Raw genomic sequence first — 17,397 nt, 5'->3', positions numbered from 1 at the left:
GACTATAGACTCAGCTATAGACTCGACTATAGACTCAGCTATAGACTCGACTATAGACTCGACTATAGACTTGACTATAGACTCGACCATAGACTCGACTATAGAATCGACTATAAACTCGAATAAAGACTCGACTATAGACTCCTGTATAGATTCGTATATAGACTCGATCGACTACAGACTGGAGTAAAGACTCGACTATAGACTCCTGTATAGATTCGTTTATAGACTCGACCTATAAATTCGACTTATGGACTTCGTATAAAGATTTAACCAATTACAGACTCTACTATAGACTCGACCGATTACAGACTGGACTATAGACTCGACTATAAATTCGACTTATGGACTTCATATAAAGATTCCACCGAATACAGACTCGACTAAAGTCTCGACTATAAACGCTACTATAGACTCGACTATAGACTCGACTATAGACTCGACTATAGACCCGAATATAGACTCGACTATAGACTCGACTATAGACTCAACTAGTGACTCAACTATAGACTCGACTATAGACTCGACTATAGACTAGACTATAGACTAGACTATTGACTCGACTATAGACTCGACTATTGACTCGGCTATAGACTCGACTATAGACTTGACTATAGACTCGACTATAGACTTGACTAAAGTCTCGACTATAGGCTCCACTATAGACTCGACTATAGGTTCGAGTTCGGACTTATAGACTGTAGACGCGACTATAAACTCGACAATAAAATCCACAACAGACTCGATTTTGAACTTAATATAGTACTATAAACTCGAATATAAACTCGACTAATACTAGTTTAAAAATCTAATAAGGAGTATATAAATATCAGAGTATATCAAGAAGAGTTATACCAAAAACAATTTTTTCACCAAGAACTTTTTCTTAAATACTTCAGATATTACTTCAAAATTACAAAAATGGAGAATTCTCCCTTTGCTTATATACCTTTTAAATATATATTCCCTAGTTCTTACTTTTTGTTTTTCTGCTTATTTTTTTGTCAGACTCCTTTTATAATCATGCATTTTTATGCTGATATCTGATTTATGACAGCTGTGCGCAATAGTCATCGTTACATGAACAATGACATGAATTCCATTTTTACCAACAAATACAAAGACAAAAAACCTTTAGATTTATTCGTTTGTACTTCTGTAGTTTTTACTGAAGAAAATGTTTTTCCCTATTGCTTTTAGTGAACATTTTATAGCATGTAAATAAATTATTTTTATTATTATAGATGCTTGTTTTCTTCTTTTGTTATCTTTTACATAGTTTTTTCTCGTTTGCAATATATTTGAAAATTTTCTGCATATTTTGTTATTATTATTGTTATAGTTATAAATGTATTTTGCGCCAAACAATATTTAAATTCAATTATGCTGTTTTTTTTTCAACGTAGTCGTTTATGTTTGCGTAAAGTTTGATATTGAATTTTTAAATGAATTTATATGATAGTGTGTAAATAAGCATTTGAGTGCATTTTATATGATTTTTATGGAGGATTAGTTGCAGCACTATACTACAGCACACATGACAATTTTCACAGCATTTAAAATAAGTTAATGGGAGCATGTTTTTTTTTCGCTGCTTGCCTGTTTGCACATGCTGCAAGTTGCATGCTTCATTTATGTTATATGGAGAAGGGCTTAAATATAAACCACAAATATCACTGCGCACGGATTTTTATTATTGCTTTATTTTGCTGTTGGTTGTTGTTGGTTTTACTTAAATAAAGATATAGCCGCGTTTATGATTATTTAATGTAATCAAATTATTATTAACTCGTTATTTATCTTTTAATTATTGTGCTATTATTATGAGGTAATTTAATTGAATTATATGCACATGATAACACTACAAGCTGTATAATTCAATAAAAATTGCAGCTATTAAAAACAGCATATAAAACAATTTAAGGTAATTAAAAGTATTTAACAGCCAACTGTTAATGTTTAAATTGTATTTTACAGAATTTAAATACATACACTAGGCACTTGTATGGAGGAAATGGCTTTAAATATTTACCGACAGGAAGTTATACATGTATTAAGTACCACTCTATGATTGGACAGCTAACAATTCCTTGCTGGCTCTATATAAAAAGAAAAATACTTCCTTTATATTGCCAACATACATAAATATACAAATTGTATTGTACATGGTGATCGACCGGAATTACCTGAACTCAATAAAAATGTCGCTGTGTTCGGGTGAAAGGAATTAAGTGAATGAACATTGTGTTAAATTTAACCAACTACAATTACTACTACTATTAGTAGTTAAAAAAAAAAATTGCAACAATAAATTGAATGCAACAAGCTGAAATATGTATAACAAAAGAATTACCCAAAAAAGGACGGCATGAAAAGAACAAAAGTAGTAGAGGTAAAAGCATTTGATTCATTTCATCTGTAGCAATAAATTCAAAACTTCCAAATTTAAGCGGAAATGCAAGCAATTGGAGTACAAAGAGGAAGAAAAGAATAGAAGTAAAACAGAGGAATGAAAGTGAAATATATATGTAGTTTTAATAAAAATAAGAAATAACTAACAGCACGGAAAGAAGAGCAAGTCAAGTGACAATTTTATGTTAAAGTCAAGGAAATTGTATTAAGGTCGTTTAGAAATGTTAAATAGAAATTAGGGTATTATAGGGATTTCATATGAATATATATAAATTTTCCAAAATATTTTACCTAGCTATGTAAATTCTGTACGTATTCTTTATATGGAATTACCTAGATAAGTTTTAATCATACGCCTAGGTAAGGCAGATGTAGTTGAATATACCAAGAAGCACACCTTAAGGATGTCAACTAACTAACAACGAACAACTAACTAAACTAACTAACTAACTAACTACTAAAACTAACTAAAACTAACTAACTAACTAACTAACTAACTAACCTAACTAACGAACTAACTAACTAACTAAACTACTACTAACTAACTACTAACTAACTAACTAACTACCTAACTAACTAACTAACTAACTAACTAACTCACTACTACTAACTAACTACTAACTACTAACAACTATCGAACTACTAACTAACTAACTAAATAACTAACTAACTAAACAACTAACTAACTAACTAACTAACTAACTAACTAACTAACTAACTAACTACTAACTAACTAACTAACTAACTAACTAACTAACTAACTAACTAACTAACTAACTAACTAAACTAACTAACTAACTAACTAACTAACTAACTAACTAACTAACTAACTAACTAACTAACTAACTAACTAACTAACTAACTAACTAACTAACTAACTAACTAACTAACTAACTAACTAACTACTAACTAACTAACTAACTAACTAACTAACTAACTAACTAACTAACTACTAACTAACTAACTAACTAACTAACTACTAACTAACTAACTAACTAACTAACTAACTAACTACTAACTAACTAACTAACTAACTAACTAACTAACTAACTAACTAACTAACTAACTAACCTAACTAACTAACTAACTAACTAACTAACTAACTAACTAACTAACTAACTAACTAACTAACTAACTAACTAACTAACTAACTAACTAACTAACTAACTAACTAACTAACTAACTAACTAACTAACTAACTAACTAACTAACTAACTAACTAACTAACTAACTAACTAACTAACTAACTAACTAACTAACTAACTAACTAACTACTACTAACTAACTAACTAACTAACTAACTAACTAACTAACTAACTAACTAACTAACTAACTAACTAACTAACTAACTACTAACTAACTAACTAACTAACTAACTAACTAACTAACTAACTAACTAACTAACTAACTAACTAACTACTAACTAACTAACTAACTAACTAACTAACTAACTAACTAACTAACTAACTAACTAACTAACTAACTAACTAACTAACTACTAACTAACTAACTAACTAACTAACTAACTAACTAACTAACTAACTAACTAACTACCTAACTAACTAACTAACTAACTAACTAACTAACTAACTACTAACTAACTAACTACTAACTAACTAACTAACTAACTAACTAACTAACTAACTAACTAACTAACTAACTAACTAACTAACTAACTAACTAACTAACTAACTAACTAACTAACTAACTAACTAACTAACTAACTAACTACTAACTAACTAACTAACTAACTACTAACTAACTAACTAACTAACTAACTAACTAACTAACTAACTAACTACTAACTACTGTAGAACGTTTCAATTGCCATGGTCAGATATCCCCTACAAATAACGAGCAACATCGGAGATTCATAACCTAGGAAAAGTATTCGCCTTATCATTACTGGGTCTGCTTGGTGATTATAAGGTAGTTATTTGAGAAGCAAAACGTGACTCCAAGGAACTCTTTCATAATATCGGAAAATGCGTATAAATCACGTGATCAGGCAGAATTTTAGTTAGTTAGCTTTTAATTAAATTTCCCTAACTATAGATGACATTACACATAGAAAATGCTGAAAACATTTCGACAAGCAATTGATGGCTTTTTAATGGTTGAATAAGTAACAAGCATTTTGAGTGTATTGTTCTTTTTCTCAGTTTCTTGTTTCCGTTTGCTTTTACTATAAACTTAATTTTCATTTATAACAACGTATTAAAGTTGCATTATTTTGGGTCATTCTTTTGTGTTTTTTTTACATTTAGCTCTATATTTTACTTCATTTAGTAAAAAAGCTTTATTTTAAGACTTAATAGAAGATTTATTTCCTGTTGATTTAAATTTGTTGTCTTCATTTTTTTAATGGTGTAATGGGTCAATACTGAAAATTGTCTTTTTGCTATTGAAGTAATTTTAAGTTGTTTTTTATTCTTAGTCGTGGAAAGGTGGAAAATGATGAAGTGTGTGCTTATATTTATAAAGCATAAACATATAAATTTTTAAAGATTTATTTATTATACGCAACCACTTTTATTAGGCACTTAACACGTATGATTAATATAAAATAAATAGTTATATGTGGCGTATGATAAGTAATAATTCTGCATGTAAATCGATTCTTAGGAAAAATTACTGCAATATTTGAAAATTTGTATTTAGTAGCTTTTTTAAGATAGTATTGAGTGGTTATTTAAATAGCAATTAAAAAAGTTTTCTTTTGCTTCTTATATACCGTATATTGAAAATTAAAAAAATCAATAATAGTTTATAGTCTACTGCATTTTTTCTATTTTAATTTAATTCAACAGCATTTTAACTTTAGTATTTATTTTGCCTTAAGGTCTACTCAGCATAAATTCATAGTTTGTAGTTTTTGTGTTTTTTATTCTGCAGACAATGTACTGTATAATTTGATTTGCCTTAGGTATAAATTATTTCGAAATTGATAAAATTGTGTTAAAATGTTTTAAAATTTATTTTATCATTTTAAATTTGTATCAATTTAAATAATACATACAGATGTGCAAAATATTAGGGGAACTCCATCAATACGAAGTTGAAAATTTTTATTAAAGTAAATCGTTGCATATTAGATGAATTTTAAATATAAGATAAAATTATATAAATTTAAAGTAAGCTTTTTAAATCTATTTCAACAGTTTAATTTTTTTTTTTTTATAAAAATAATTTTTTTGTTATTTTTAACTTCTTAATTTTTTTTTTTTTTAAACGTATACTTTATATGACAGTTGCTAAACTAAATATAAATCATACGTCTGCGGTGATAAGTATTTGCTAACCATGAAAAATGTTGCATATCTTTAGGATGAATGAATCCATATTCCACAGCGTATACTTAATATTTATTGACGTCTACGATTATTGATACTCATACGTCGAGGTGTTTTATATATGAAATAAAATTTTTTTATGATATTTCTAAAATTATTAAAATATTGTTTATAATTTAGACTGAAATATAATGTATAAAATGATTTCAGAAATCTAAACTCAAAGTATTAAACTGATCAAACTCAAAACAAATTTAAATTAAATTAATTAAAATTTTTCTTAACATCACCCTAATACAAATACATATACATATGTATCTACACATCTCTCTCATAGTATATGTTTGTATTTTATTATGAAATCATGTTCTATTTTGCATGTGTTTCACTTTAAGTGTTTTAATGCTCTACAATACAAGTCTCAATTGTACTTATTGTGTTTTCCTAAAATTTTAACAGACTTACAAAACAATATTTTTCAATTTATATATTTGATTTATTAGAAAACTAAGTATATGTAATAAATTATATTATATACATTATAAATATGAATCCAGTTGTTATGTTTAGAAATGTTTTTAAAGATTTTACCAAATATTTTTCCAATAATAATAGTAGTAGAATAACAATTGTAGATTGAAGTGACTGAATATAGTCTTGTGACCAACTTTTTAAAGAAAAGGGAAGGAAATTGTCATAACGGCTTTTTATGTAATCACAACTTGAAAACGAAAAAGTACCAGAATGTTCCCATTTATAGATTTTCATTCAATTAGGACTTTGCTTGTTTAATAATATGTTTCTTCGTTTAATATTACAAAAAGTACCAATTGGAGAACGATAAAGTTCTAAAATATTTACTCTAACAGATTTTCATTCCATCTGGATCGTATATGTATGATTCAAAAGTACCATTTGAATGATGAAACTCTCCTTTTATAAATTTTAGTTCAATCAGTAGGCTATGTGCTTAATTTTGCATTTTTTGGGTTCTATATTATAAAAGATTCATAAAGTACCAGTTGAAATACGAAAAGTACCAAAAATTCATTCTTAAAGATTATCTTATTTGCATTAGGATATATGCCTGATTATATGTTTCTAGGTACAATATTACATAAAAATGAATAAGTACCGGTTAAAACATGAAAAAGTACCAAAACTCCTTTCTTACAGATTATCATTAACGTATGAGTCTGAATCTTTAACTTTTTGTTTCTAGGTTCAAAATTATAGAAAATTTAAAAAGTATTTTATGAAGAACGAGAAAGTATCCAAAATAACCGCTCTTCTAGGTTTTCATTTACACCGGACTTTACATGTTTATTTTCATGCTGTAGAAAACTCAAAAGGAACTAGTTAAAGAAAGAAAAAGTACCTTAGTACGAAGGACTATTTTTATAGCCTTCAGCTTTACTAGAATACCTGCCGTGTTGACCTTATTTTAATTTAGTCTTTTTCACCCACAGGATGAGCTTTTGTATACAATTCAAAACATCACTTCCTTTTACAACCATGCTGATGGAATAGTCTCTGTTGAGTATTCGGCAGTCCGAAACATGAATCCACCAAATAAGCCGAGGGCTTTGTTCTTACTCACAGAGAACATACTGTAGTAAATGTAGTATGATCAGAGTAACCTCAACCTACTGACCAGCCAGGACATAGTCTTGCGGGCAACTGGCCAGTCCTAGTACCAGATTATGTGGTTTTCTGGTTCTACCCCATGTCAAATCGTTCCAATGAAAAGGATCATCAGCAGTTTATAGTCCCGGCAGACTAGAGGTACTGGCATTACCTTTTTACCCCATTTAGTTTGCCATTCCGTTTGTAGTTTCCTCACTACAATTTTCCGACAATATAAGGTATATATATTCTTGATCTTTATAGATAGCGGAGTCGTTTAAACCATGTCCATCTATCTGTCTGTTTGTCTTTACTTTCAAGAAGTTTCTATTAAAACTAAGCAAAATCTGTCCATAAATAACGGAGATACTAGCAAAAATTCGGGACAACCTCTGAAAATTTCATAAAAAAAGAAAATTGTTTGCATGCTTCGATAAAAAAGCAACAACAACATTGCTTATTTGAAAAAACGTATGTTTGGCTGTGTGTTGGTTTCATTGCTTTGTGAATTTTCTTTTTTTATGTGTTTTGTTTCGCTTAGCGTTTGTGTTGTAGAGTTGGGAAAAATTGGAATTTTATAAAATTAATCTGTTTTTAAACACAATATGGTGAAGGATATATAAGATTTGGCAAATTCGAATATAGACTTCTTGCTTGTTTAAAATTTATTTTTTTTTTAATTATAAAAATAAAAATTTTAAACTTTTTTTTTAAATTTTTTCCATCTCTGATTTTGGCATTAACAAAACTCTAACAACACACAGCTTTATACGAAACTTGTTGTTCTTGATCCGTTTTGTTTTTATAAACAAAGAAAACTAAGTACAAGAACCACATTTACTATAGGAAGTTGTATATTGTTGTTGTTATTTATTTTTGCCTAAGCATGCACATAAAATCGTATTTTTGAAAATTTCAGAAGTTGTCTCGGATTATTGTTAAGCTTTGCATGACATTTTCTAAACTAAATATTAATTATACGTCTAAGGAAATATAGTATTTGCGAACCGCTAAAAGTGTTGCATATCTTTAGGATGCATAATGCCATATTACGCAGCGTATACTTAATATTTATTGAAGAGAAAGATTATTGATACTTATACGTCATGTGGTTTTCATATTTGTAGTAAAATTGTAATTTTAATAAAAAAATCTTTAATTTTATTTCATCATGTGAAAAAATAAAGACAATTTTTATAGGGAGGTTGTAAATGCTTTTAGTAAAATTACATTAAATTATTTATAATATTTTTTATATTAAAAAAATTGCAATTTTGACAGAATTTTAATGTTCATGTCTTATTTTTCTAATAGTAAAATAAATAGGAAAAACTCAAAGTGTTTCAACTGATCAAACTGGATGTTGAACAAACCTTTGCGCAACTACAAGTTTGATAACTTAAATCTAAGATATCTGGGGTCTTTATAATAGACAGATAGTCGAAAATCCCTGTCTTTCTAAATATTTTCTTCGATAACTTGTTTCTATCTCAATCAGTTCCCTTAACATTTGGTCACGTTACTTCGTACTTAAGGATGAACATTAAGTATTTTCATTCGATTTTATAACTCATTAAAATGATATTAACAAAATTATTACAAAGATTTAAGTTTTTCCTCTCAATTTTTCATGATTGGAGGTATTGTTCTAATAATTGCTTACTGAATTATTAAAAGTCTTAAAGAAGTTTTAAATAATAACTACATTTTAAATTCTTTCTAACACATTAAACAATTAAGAGCAACAAATTAAATTGAGTCTAAGTAAGCTCTTTGTTTAATGTCTGCAATTTAAATTAATAATTGTGAATGGAAAATTATTGTTGAAATTTAGTTTCTGCAGACTAAAGGTATTGTATATTTGCTATTCATACATACAAATAAATCTGTTTTAAAAGCAATGTGCTGTTGCAACACTTTTTCATAAATAACACTTAAAACTGAATTTCTAAAATTAGATCACTACAGTTGGTATAACTATGTTAAGGTATTGGTAGTAGTACTGCTCTTTGATGTTAAGTAACTTATAACTTAGGGTTTTTAATAACTTAGGGTTATTAACAAGTCGGTGTTTTTGTATTTGACCTATTTTTGAAATATAATATTGTTACCTTGTTACTTTTGTTTCTTTTTCTCTTAACACCATAATTTCAATATATCTGAACACTTTACTTATTTCTAATAAGGTTGTCATGTAAATATATTTAGTTCAAAGGGTTAAATCCTTATATTTTACTGCTATTTGTTGTTTGATTTTTTAGAACTTACTTCTAATTTCCACGAGTGCTAATCGTAAAAACAGAAGTCTTATAACAGTAATGCTAAATTTCTATAATAACATCACCATGGCAACCCTCTAACTAGATTTTAACATTCCGCTTCAACATAGATGCACTAGTTTTTACGAGTTTACTAACAGACTTATTCACTACTTATTTAAAACGACTAGAAATAATAGCAATAATAACAAAAACAACAATAATGAAATGTATGATACTTACATGGTATGGCGGATGCTGAATCATGAGGATCTGGTTGATATCCTTTTTCAGAAAAATAGTCTATTTTTATGCAACTGTATGTTTCAACTCCTGTATTGTTGAAAATTTTTGCACATAAATACAAACACATTCAGATTATGAGTATAAAATGTTAGTTGTTTTTAAATGTTTATTGTTTTTTTTTTTCGCTCATATTTGTAATAGTATTTGTTGTTTTAGTTGTCATTATTTTTGTAGTAAGTCATGTTAGTTGTCAGACATTGTCGTTTGTTGCGTTACGTAGTGTTAGATTGTTTAACATTTATAATCCATGTGTCAGTTTGCATAAAAAAGCATTGTAATATATTTCAAAATTTATGTTTGGAAAATTCATATAACCACACACACACATACACAAGCGTACATGTTTATGTCACACACACGTATTATGTATTAGGTTTTTGCATGTATGAGTATGTTTAGAAATTCATATGTAACAACAATTTCGTGACGTTGTTGAATGGCGATGACATAGTCATTGTTGTAGTTGGGTGATGATATTGCAATTATAATTGTTTTTTGCCCCGTCATACAATAGTGTTGAAAATCCATAACCATGAAATGAGAGAAAGAGATAGAAAACAAAATGAGACAAAATAGGATAAATTAATTTTTAAAGTGACTAATATTTAATTATTTTAGAAATAAAATTTAAATTCAATGGTAATAATTACAATTTCATGGAAAATAAGGGAAATTAAAAATTTTAAAATATTCCTATTTAATACATATTGAGTTCCATTTTTCCACAAAAAAAAAAAAAAAAAAATGCGGAAACAATTGCGAAGTCTATATTCTCCTTTGCCGATTTTTATATAACATTCACCACAGTTTGTTTAAAAATTATTAATCTACCATTACCCTAGCCATAGCAAAACAATATAAACAACAAAAACGAAAAAAGATAAAGAAAATACGCAAAGCAATGAAACCAACACACATGCAAACATACGTTTTCTTCCAATAAGCAATGTTGTTGTTGCTTTTTTATCAAAGCATTGTCTTTATATGAAAAAAATTCAGTGGTTGTCTGGACGGATTTTGCTGATTTAAAATAGAGGACTTCTCGAAAGCATATCTGACAGAATTATAGAAGATTTGGATCCCGAAGATATCTGGGGTCTTCAGAAAATTGATTTCAACACACATATGGACAGACTGACAGGCAGACATATAGAAGGACATGACTTAATCGACTTCGCTATCTCACCAGTATATATAAATTTTCCACAATCTAAAAAAGTATATATTGCAAATTACAAATGGAATGACATACTTATATCCTTCTAACCTCCTCCTGGAGGCATGCTACCTTGATGAAAGATCCCATCTTGCTGTGATTGCAATCCCGAGGAAAAAAGGTGCTACCAACACCTCAAGTCTGCCAGGGCTATAAACTGATGATGATCAAATGTATCCTCGGTCTTTCCTTGTAATGATTTGACATGGGATCGAACCGGAGAACCATATAATATGGTACTACTGATGGCCAGTTGCCCGCAGGACTTTGTGCTGGCTGGTCTGTTTGAGGTTCCTTCGGGATATACGGAGTGGCTGTGGTTTAAACAGAACAGTCCTCGGCTTATTTGATGATTTCGAGTTTCGGACTACTGAATACGTTTCTAGGTGCTGTTGCCGACTTAACAGAGGCCATCGCATCTGTGTGGTTATAAACGGAAGTGATGTTTTTACATGTCAGAAGTTAAGCAACGGGGTAGCAATGGTCAGAGATTAGATAGCTGGAGCAAAGTGCTTGAAACATGTACAAAAATTGTCATTCGCGTGTAAGATACACAAAGGGGTGAGTCGTCACAAAAGCTCACGCTGTGGGTGAACAAGACCACCGTGAAATATGACAAACCCGGCAGGTGTTCAAATAAAGCACTTCAATATTCATACACAACTCACGAAGGTGAAGACTATAAATAAATGTGTGTTTGTTTGAACTTTATAAACAGCTAAACAAAGATCTGAAACGATTTTTCTTTATTTATTCTTATATTAGAAACTGCAAGAAATGTATTTCCAACTTTCACTTCTATATGAATACATGGGAACAAAATGAGCAACCTACAGCCTACAGTGGGCGTGGCACTTCCCATATAAAAGATCTTAAATTAGTATATCTTGACACTATAACAGCTAGAGTACTCATTTTTCTGATGGAAGTTTAGTATAAAAAAATGGACGTACTAGTAAATTTTACACAAAGTCTTTTAACATCCATCTGAATATTTAGGAAAAAAATGGGCTGACTTTCACAAGAGGGTCTTAGAACCACCCCCATATAAATTAAATAAAAAAAATCGTTTATCTAGGGAACTACTGAAGGTAGAATCTTTATCGATTCGTTTCCAATAGTTTTTATTGCTAATTGAATGCTTTTCTGATACTAATCCCCAGAAATTGTTTTCTACCAATAAATAGTTTTGCAGATTAATTGAAAATAAAAACAGCTTAACTCAATTTTCTGTAATCTAGCCACAACATAAATCCGCTTAAAATATTTCTAAAAGAATATTCTTAATGTTTAGTTATTTAGAGAAAAAGAAAACTAATTTTAATATAAAACATTCGAAACTTATTGAAAATTTTATTATTGTCTATTTTTATCTTGTTGAACCACAGAACCAGATAGAACTTTTACTTCAACAACAAAATGTTTTCTATTTATAAACGAGAAGAAAGTAATATGGAAGAGTTTAAAAGAGTGATTTCTTAATTTTATGAATTATGGAAGAGAACTCATTTGGATGTAGTCATGTGACTGGTTTTTTAGATGTAGGAGACACAGCCCCTCTAAGATCTTTTGATCTTTTCCTTTAAATATCATTAAATATTAATAATGTAAAGAAAATTTATTTCATCTTATTGACTCAAATGACAAACTTTTCGCCATTAAGAAAACTTTCTTTTACATATCACTTGGCAAACTTTTGAAAAATTAAAGATTTTTCCCTAAAGAATACTAACCGCTGGGATTGTTTAAAATTTCTGCTTGCAACAACTTTTTTTATTCATTCCATTTTGTTCATTTGTTCGTTGTTTTTTTCTTTTTTTTCGTATTTTATGCGAATGCATTTGTACTTTTCCAGAGTTTTACTTTTAGTTCTTTTACGAGAGTTTTCATTACTTCTGCCATTTTCTTTTTCAATGAGTGAGTATGTGTATGTGTGGGAAATACGAGAGCTTTTCAGACAATAATGTATGAAATTATATGTAAAATCGTATAACAAAATATTTAACTGAACATAAACTTATTTTTACTCAAGCCGTAATTTTACTCTTTATGTTGTAAATGTGAACAACAACGATAAAGAAGAAAGGAAAAACTTTTATTTTCTTTAGTGAATTTGTTTTTTTTGTTTGTTTTTAATGCAAATTCAACCTAAAGTTAATATCTTGTGCAGATCTAGTTTGACAATTTTGAAGGAGCCAACCATTTACAGGGGCACACAAATAGGAGAATGATAGAATCGAATGAGAGAATTATTATGTTACAAATTTTTCATCTCAAGATCTTGTAGGCTAACTACATACCATCTGCATTACTTTTAAGTATTCTAATAATGACTTAAATATAATCATACAAGTAAGTAATTTATTTTGAATTCTGTCATTTTATTTGCAGATTTTGTACGACAGCGAACTAACGAACATGAGGTCCGGTTCGTGTGTGAGCGATCTTTTGGTTCGTAAAACAAAACAACCTTTTTAACTTACTATTAGCAAGTACTTATGTAAGCACTTATTTGTAAGCATGTGTGGCAAGTACTTGCCTTCGATAAATAAGTAGCGAAAAGCGACTTTGTTAGTTTTTTAACACATTACTTTTCTATGTAAGTTTTTGCTGGGTATATAGTTTGTTTTTATGCATACACACAACGCCAAAAGTAAAAGTTTTCTTAACACACTCCGATTTTTACTTCTTTCTCAACTTGTTCACATTCATTAGTCATCAACATTGGCTGTTTGTTCAATGAAGTTAAAAAGATATAGAAAATTTGCAGTTAATTTTGCTTTTTGTTTTCTTTTTGTATTTAGTTTATTGTTATTTGGCTTTGATAACTTTTTATGTTTAGAAATGAAATACTTTTTATAGAAGTTTTGTAGAAGCAAAATAAAGATTTTAAATAAAAGTTTTTAAAATAAATGTCTAATTTTAAATAGAAAATTTAAATGATTGTCTGTCTGTCTGTCTGTCCGTCTGTGTGTCATGTAAACCTTGTGCACACTCTACAGGTCGATATTTCCAAGATAATTTGATGAAATTTGGTACATAGCCCCCACATAGCAATAATAATAAGATAATATTTTCAATACTACAGCGCAAATATTTAGACGGAAATATGGACCGACAGACATTCAAACATATATATAGAAATAGCTAGATCGTTCTCAAATCTTAAAAGGTTTCAGCTATTAAATAACTTATCATAATTATAGGTGAAAACCGTTAAACATATTTTTTTATATCATAAACATCCTGCATTACTCGGTAAAAATAATTTTATGCCTTGCATGTGTCCCCAAATAATCAAATTTTTCATATCACATCATATTAAAATAATTTTTTAATAGTTTCCTTATAATATAATTTTCTCATATATTCATCGACACCACTTGTATTGGGAATATGTATGTCAGAATGTCAACAAATAATTTCCATTAAAACGTATTAAACTTAAACATAAATTTGTTTCTATTGAAATATTATGTTATCACAACTACACTTAACTCTACATTCATCTATCCGTACTTTATCTGTTATTCGATTCAATTCAATATTTATGTAAAATACATTACAATTATCTAGAGCCTCATGCGTTGAGTCTCGTGAGACTTTATAGTGGTTGACAGTTTGTATGTGCATGCAGATGTTTTTGTTCGCATTCATATGAACATGAAAATCTATTATCTGTGTTACTAAACATCTATAAATGTTAACAATTTTTTTTACACATTCAACAGAATTTTTTTGATATTTAATATACACATATTTGTGTATAGACAAATTGTATGTACATGAATACATATGCATTGTTACAGGAATTCAAAAATGTTAGAAAAAATATGAAAGAAAAAAACACTCTTACACACATAACATTAGGAGTAGATTTAATGCACTCTATAACAATTTCATTTTGTTTTTCTTTAGTATTAGTCATTTTTGTTGTTGTTATTTTTCCATATTACAAACATACTTCACATGTCTGTTTCTACGTACGTCTGTCTGTCTTATTATTGTTTCTAACTGTCTGTCACTCAGTCAAGTTTTACATAAACCAACACATTTATCATGCTTCATAAGGAAGTAGGTGTAATGCAGGGATGGAAAATGTTTATTTTAAATTAACAAAGAAATCTTTTAAGATGCAAATTCATTTCTAGTTCAGTTCTAGTTCAGTTCTAGTTCAGTTCTAGTTCAGTTCTAGTTCAGTTCTAGTTCAGTTCTAGTTCAGTTCTAGTTCAGTTCTAGTTCAGTTCTAGTTCAGTTCTAGTTCAGTTCTAGTTCAGTTCTAGTTCAGTTCTAGTTCAGTTCTAGTTCAGTTCTAGTTCAGTTCTAGTTCAGTTCTAGTTCAGTAGTTCCTAGTTCAGTTCTAGTTCGTTCTAGTTCAGTTCTAGTTCGTTCTAGTTCAGTTCTAGTTCAGTTCTAGTTCAGTTCTAGTTCAGTTCTAGTTCAGTATTCTAGTTTAGTTCTAGTTCAGTTCTAGTTCAGATCTAGTTTCAGTTCTAGTTCAGTTCTGGTTCAGTTCTAGGTCTAGTTCAGTTCTAGTTCAGTTCTAGTTCATTCTAGTTCAGTTCTAGTTCAGTTCTAGTTCAGTTCTAGTTCAGTTCTAGTCAGTTCTAGTTCAGTTCTAGTTCGTTCTAGTTCAGTTCTAGGTTCAGTTCTAGTTCAGTTCTAGTTCAGTTCTAGTTCAGTTCTAGTTCAGTTCTAGTTCAGTTCTAGTTCAGTTCTAGTTCAGTTCTAGTTCAGTTCTAGTTCAGTTCTAGTTCAGTTCTAGTTCAGTTTTAGTTCAGTTCTAGTTCAGTTCTAGTTCAGTTCTTAGTTCAGTTCTAGTTCATCTAGGTTCAGTTCTAGTTCAGTTCTAGTTCAGTTCTAGTTCAGTTCTAGTTCAGTTCTAGTTCAGTTCTAGTTCAGTTCTAGTTCAGTTCTAGTTCAGTTCTAGTTCAGTTCTAGTTCAGTTCTAGTTCAGTTCTAGTTCAGTTTAGTTCAGTTCTAGTTCAGTTCTAGTTCAGTTCTAGTTCAGTTCTAGTTCAGTTCTAGTTCAGTTCTATTCAGTTTCTAGTTCAGTTCTAGTTCAGTGCTATCAGTTCTAGTTCAGTTCTAGTTCAGTTCTAGTTCAGTTCTAGTTCAGTCTAGTTCAGTTCTAGTTCAGTTCTAGTTCAGTTCTAGTTCAGTTCTAGTTCAGTTCTAGTTCAGTTCTAGTTCAGTTCTAGTTCAGTTCTAGTTCAGTTCAGTTCTAGTTCAGTTCTAGTTCAGTTCTAGTTCAGTTCTAGTTCAGTTCTAGTTCAGTTCTAGTTCAGTTCTAGTTCAGTTCTAGTTCAGTTCTAGTTCAGTTCTAGTTCAGTTCTAGTTCAGTTCTAGTTCAGTTCTAGTTCAGTTCTAGTTCAGTTCTAGTTTAGTTCTAGTTCAGTTCTAGTTCAGTTCTAGTTCAGTTCTAGTTCAGTTCTAGTTCAGTTCTAGTTCAGTTCTAGTTCAGTTCTAGTTCAGTTCTAGTTCAGTTCTAGTTCAGTTCTAGTTCAGTTCTAGTTCAGTTCTAGTTCAGTTCTAGTTCAGTTCTAGTTCAGTTCTAGTTCAGTTCTAGTTCAGTTCTAGTTCAGTTCTAGTTCAGTTCTAGTTCAGTTCTAGTTCAGTTCTAGTTCAGTTCTAGTTCAGTTCTAGTTCAGTTCTAGTTCAGTTCTAGTTCAGTTCTAGTTCAGTTCTAGTTCAGTTCTAGTTCAGTTCTAGTTCAGTTAGTTCAGTTTAGTTCAGTTCTAGTTCAGTTCTAGTTCAGTTTCTAGTTCAGTTTCTAGTTCAGTTTCTAGTTCAGTTCTAGTTCAGTTCTAGTTCAGTTCTAGTTCATTTCTAGTTCAGTTCTAGTTCAGTTCTAGGTCAGTTCTAGTTCAGTTCTAGTTCAGTTCTAGTTCAGTTCTAGTTTCAGTTCTAGTTCAGTTCTAGTTCAGTTCTAGTTCAGTTTCTAGTTCAGTTCTAGTTCAGTTCTAGTCAGTTCTAGTTCAGTTCTAGTGTCAGTTCTATTTCCACTTCTAGTTCAGTTCTAGTTCACTTCTAGTTATGTTCTAGTTCAGTTCTAGTTCAGTTCTAGTTCGGATATATTGAAAGCTACAGTTTTAAATCTATCCATGTCTGATTTTTATATACTGTCAGTATTTCTTGTCCTTATCATCTCTGAGTAAAAGTAGTGAACTTTTTAAAGTCATGAAAGATTTCTAAGCTGGCTAAATGTGTTGATAAATGAATATTACTGTTTTTATTCAAGTTTTTCCCTTTTTTGTATCTTGTATTGCAAATAGGATGTAACAAC

General features: G+C 29.4%; 1 protein-coding gene across 1 annotated transcript in view; it reads right to left on the bottom strand.

Annotated features, from left to right (window-relative positions):
* LOC119612772 overlaps positions 1-17,397 on the bottom strand; it is a 59,525-nt gene that overhangs the window by 20,860 nt on the left and 21,268 nt on the right. The window contains exon 3 of the mRNA XM_037968632.1: positions 9,833-9,922. Coding sequence (XP_037824560.1) covers positions 9,833-9,922 — 90 coding nt within the window. The remainder of the gene's footprint in view (positions 1-9,832; positions 9,923-17,397) is intronic.

Source organism: Lucilia sericata, unplaced genomic scaffold (genome assembly GCF_015586225.1).
Source record: "Lucilia sericata isolate MDLA Ls3-8-SP2 unplaced genomic scaffold, ASM1558622v1 Contig001828F_arrow, whole genome shotgun sequence".
NCBI classification, from domain to species: Eukaryota; Metazoa; Arthropoda; class Insecta; order Diptera; family Calliphoridae; genus Lucilia; species Lucilia sericata.
Note: the sequence above shows the minus strand (reverse complement) of the source record. Positions and strands in the feature narration are given on the sequence as shown.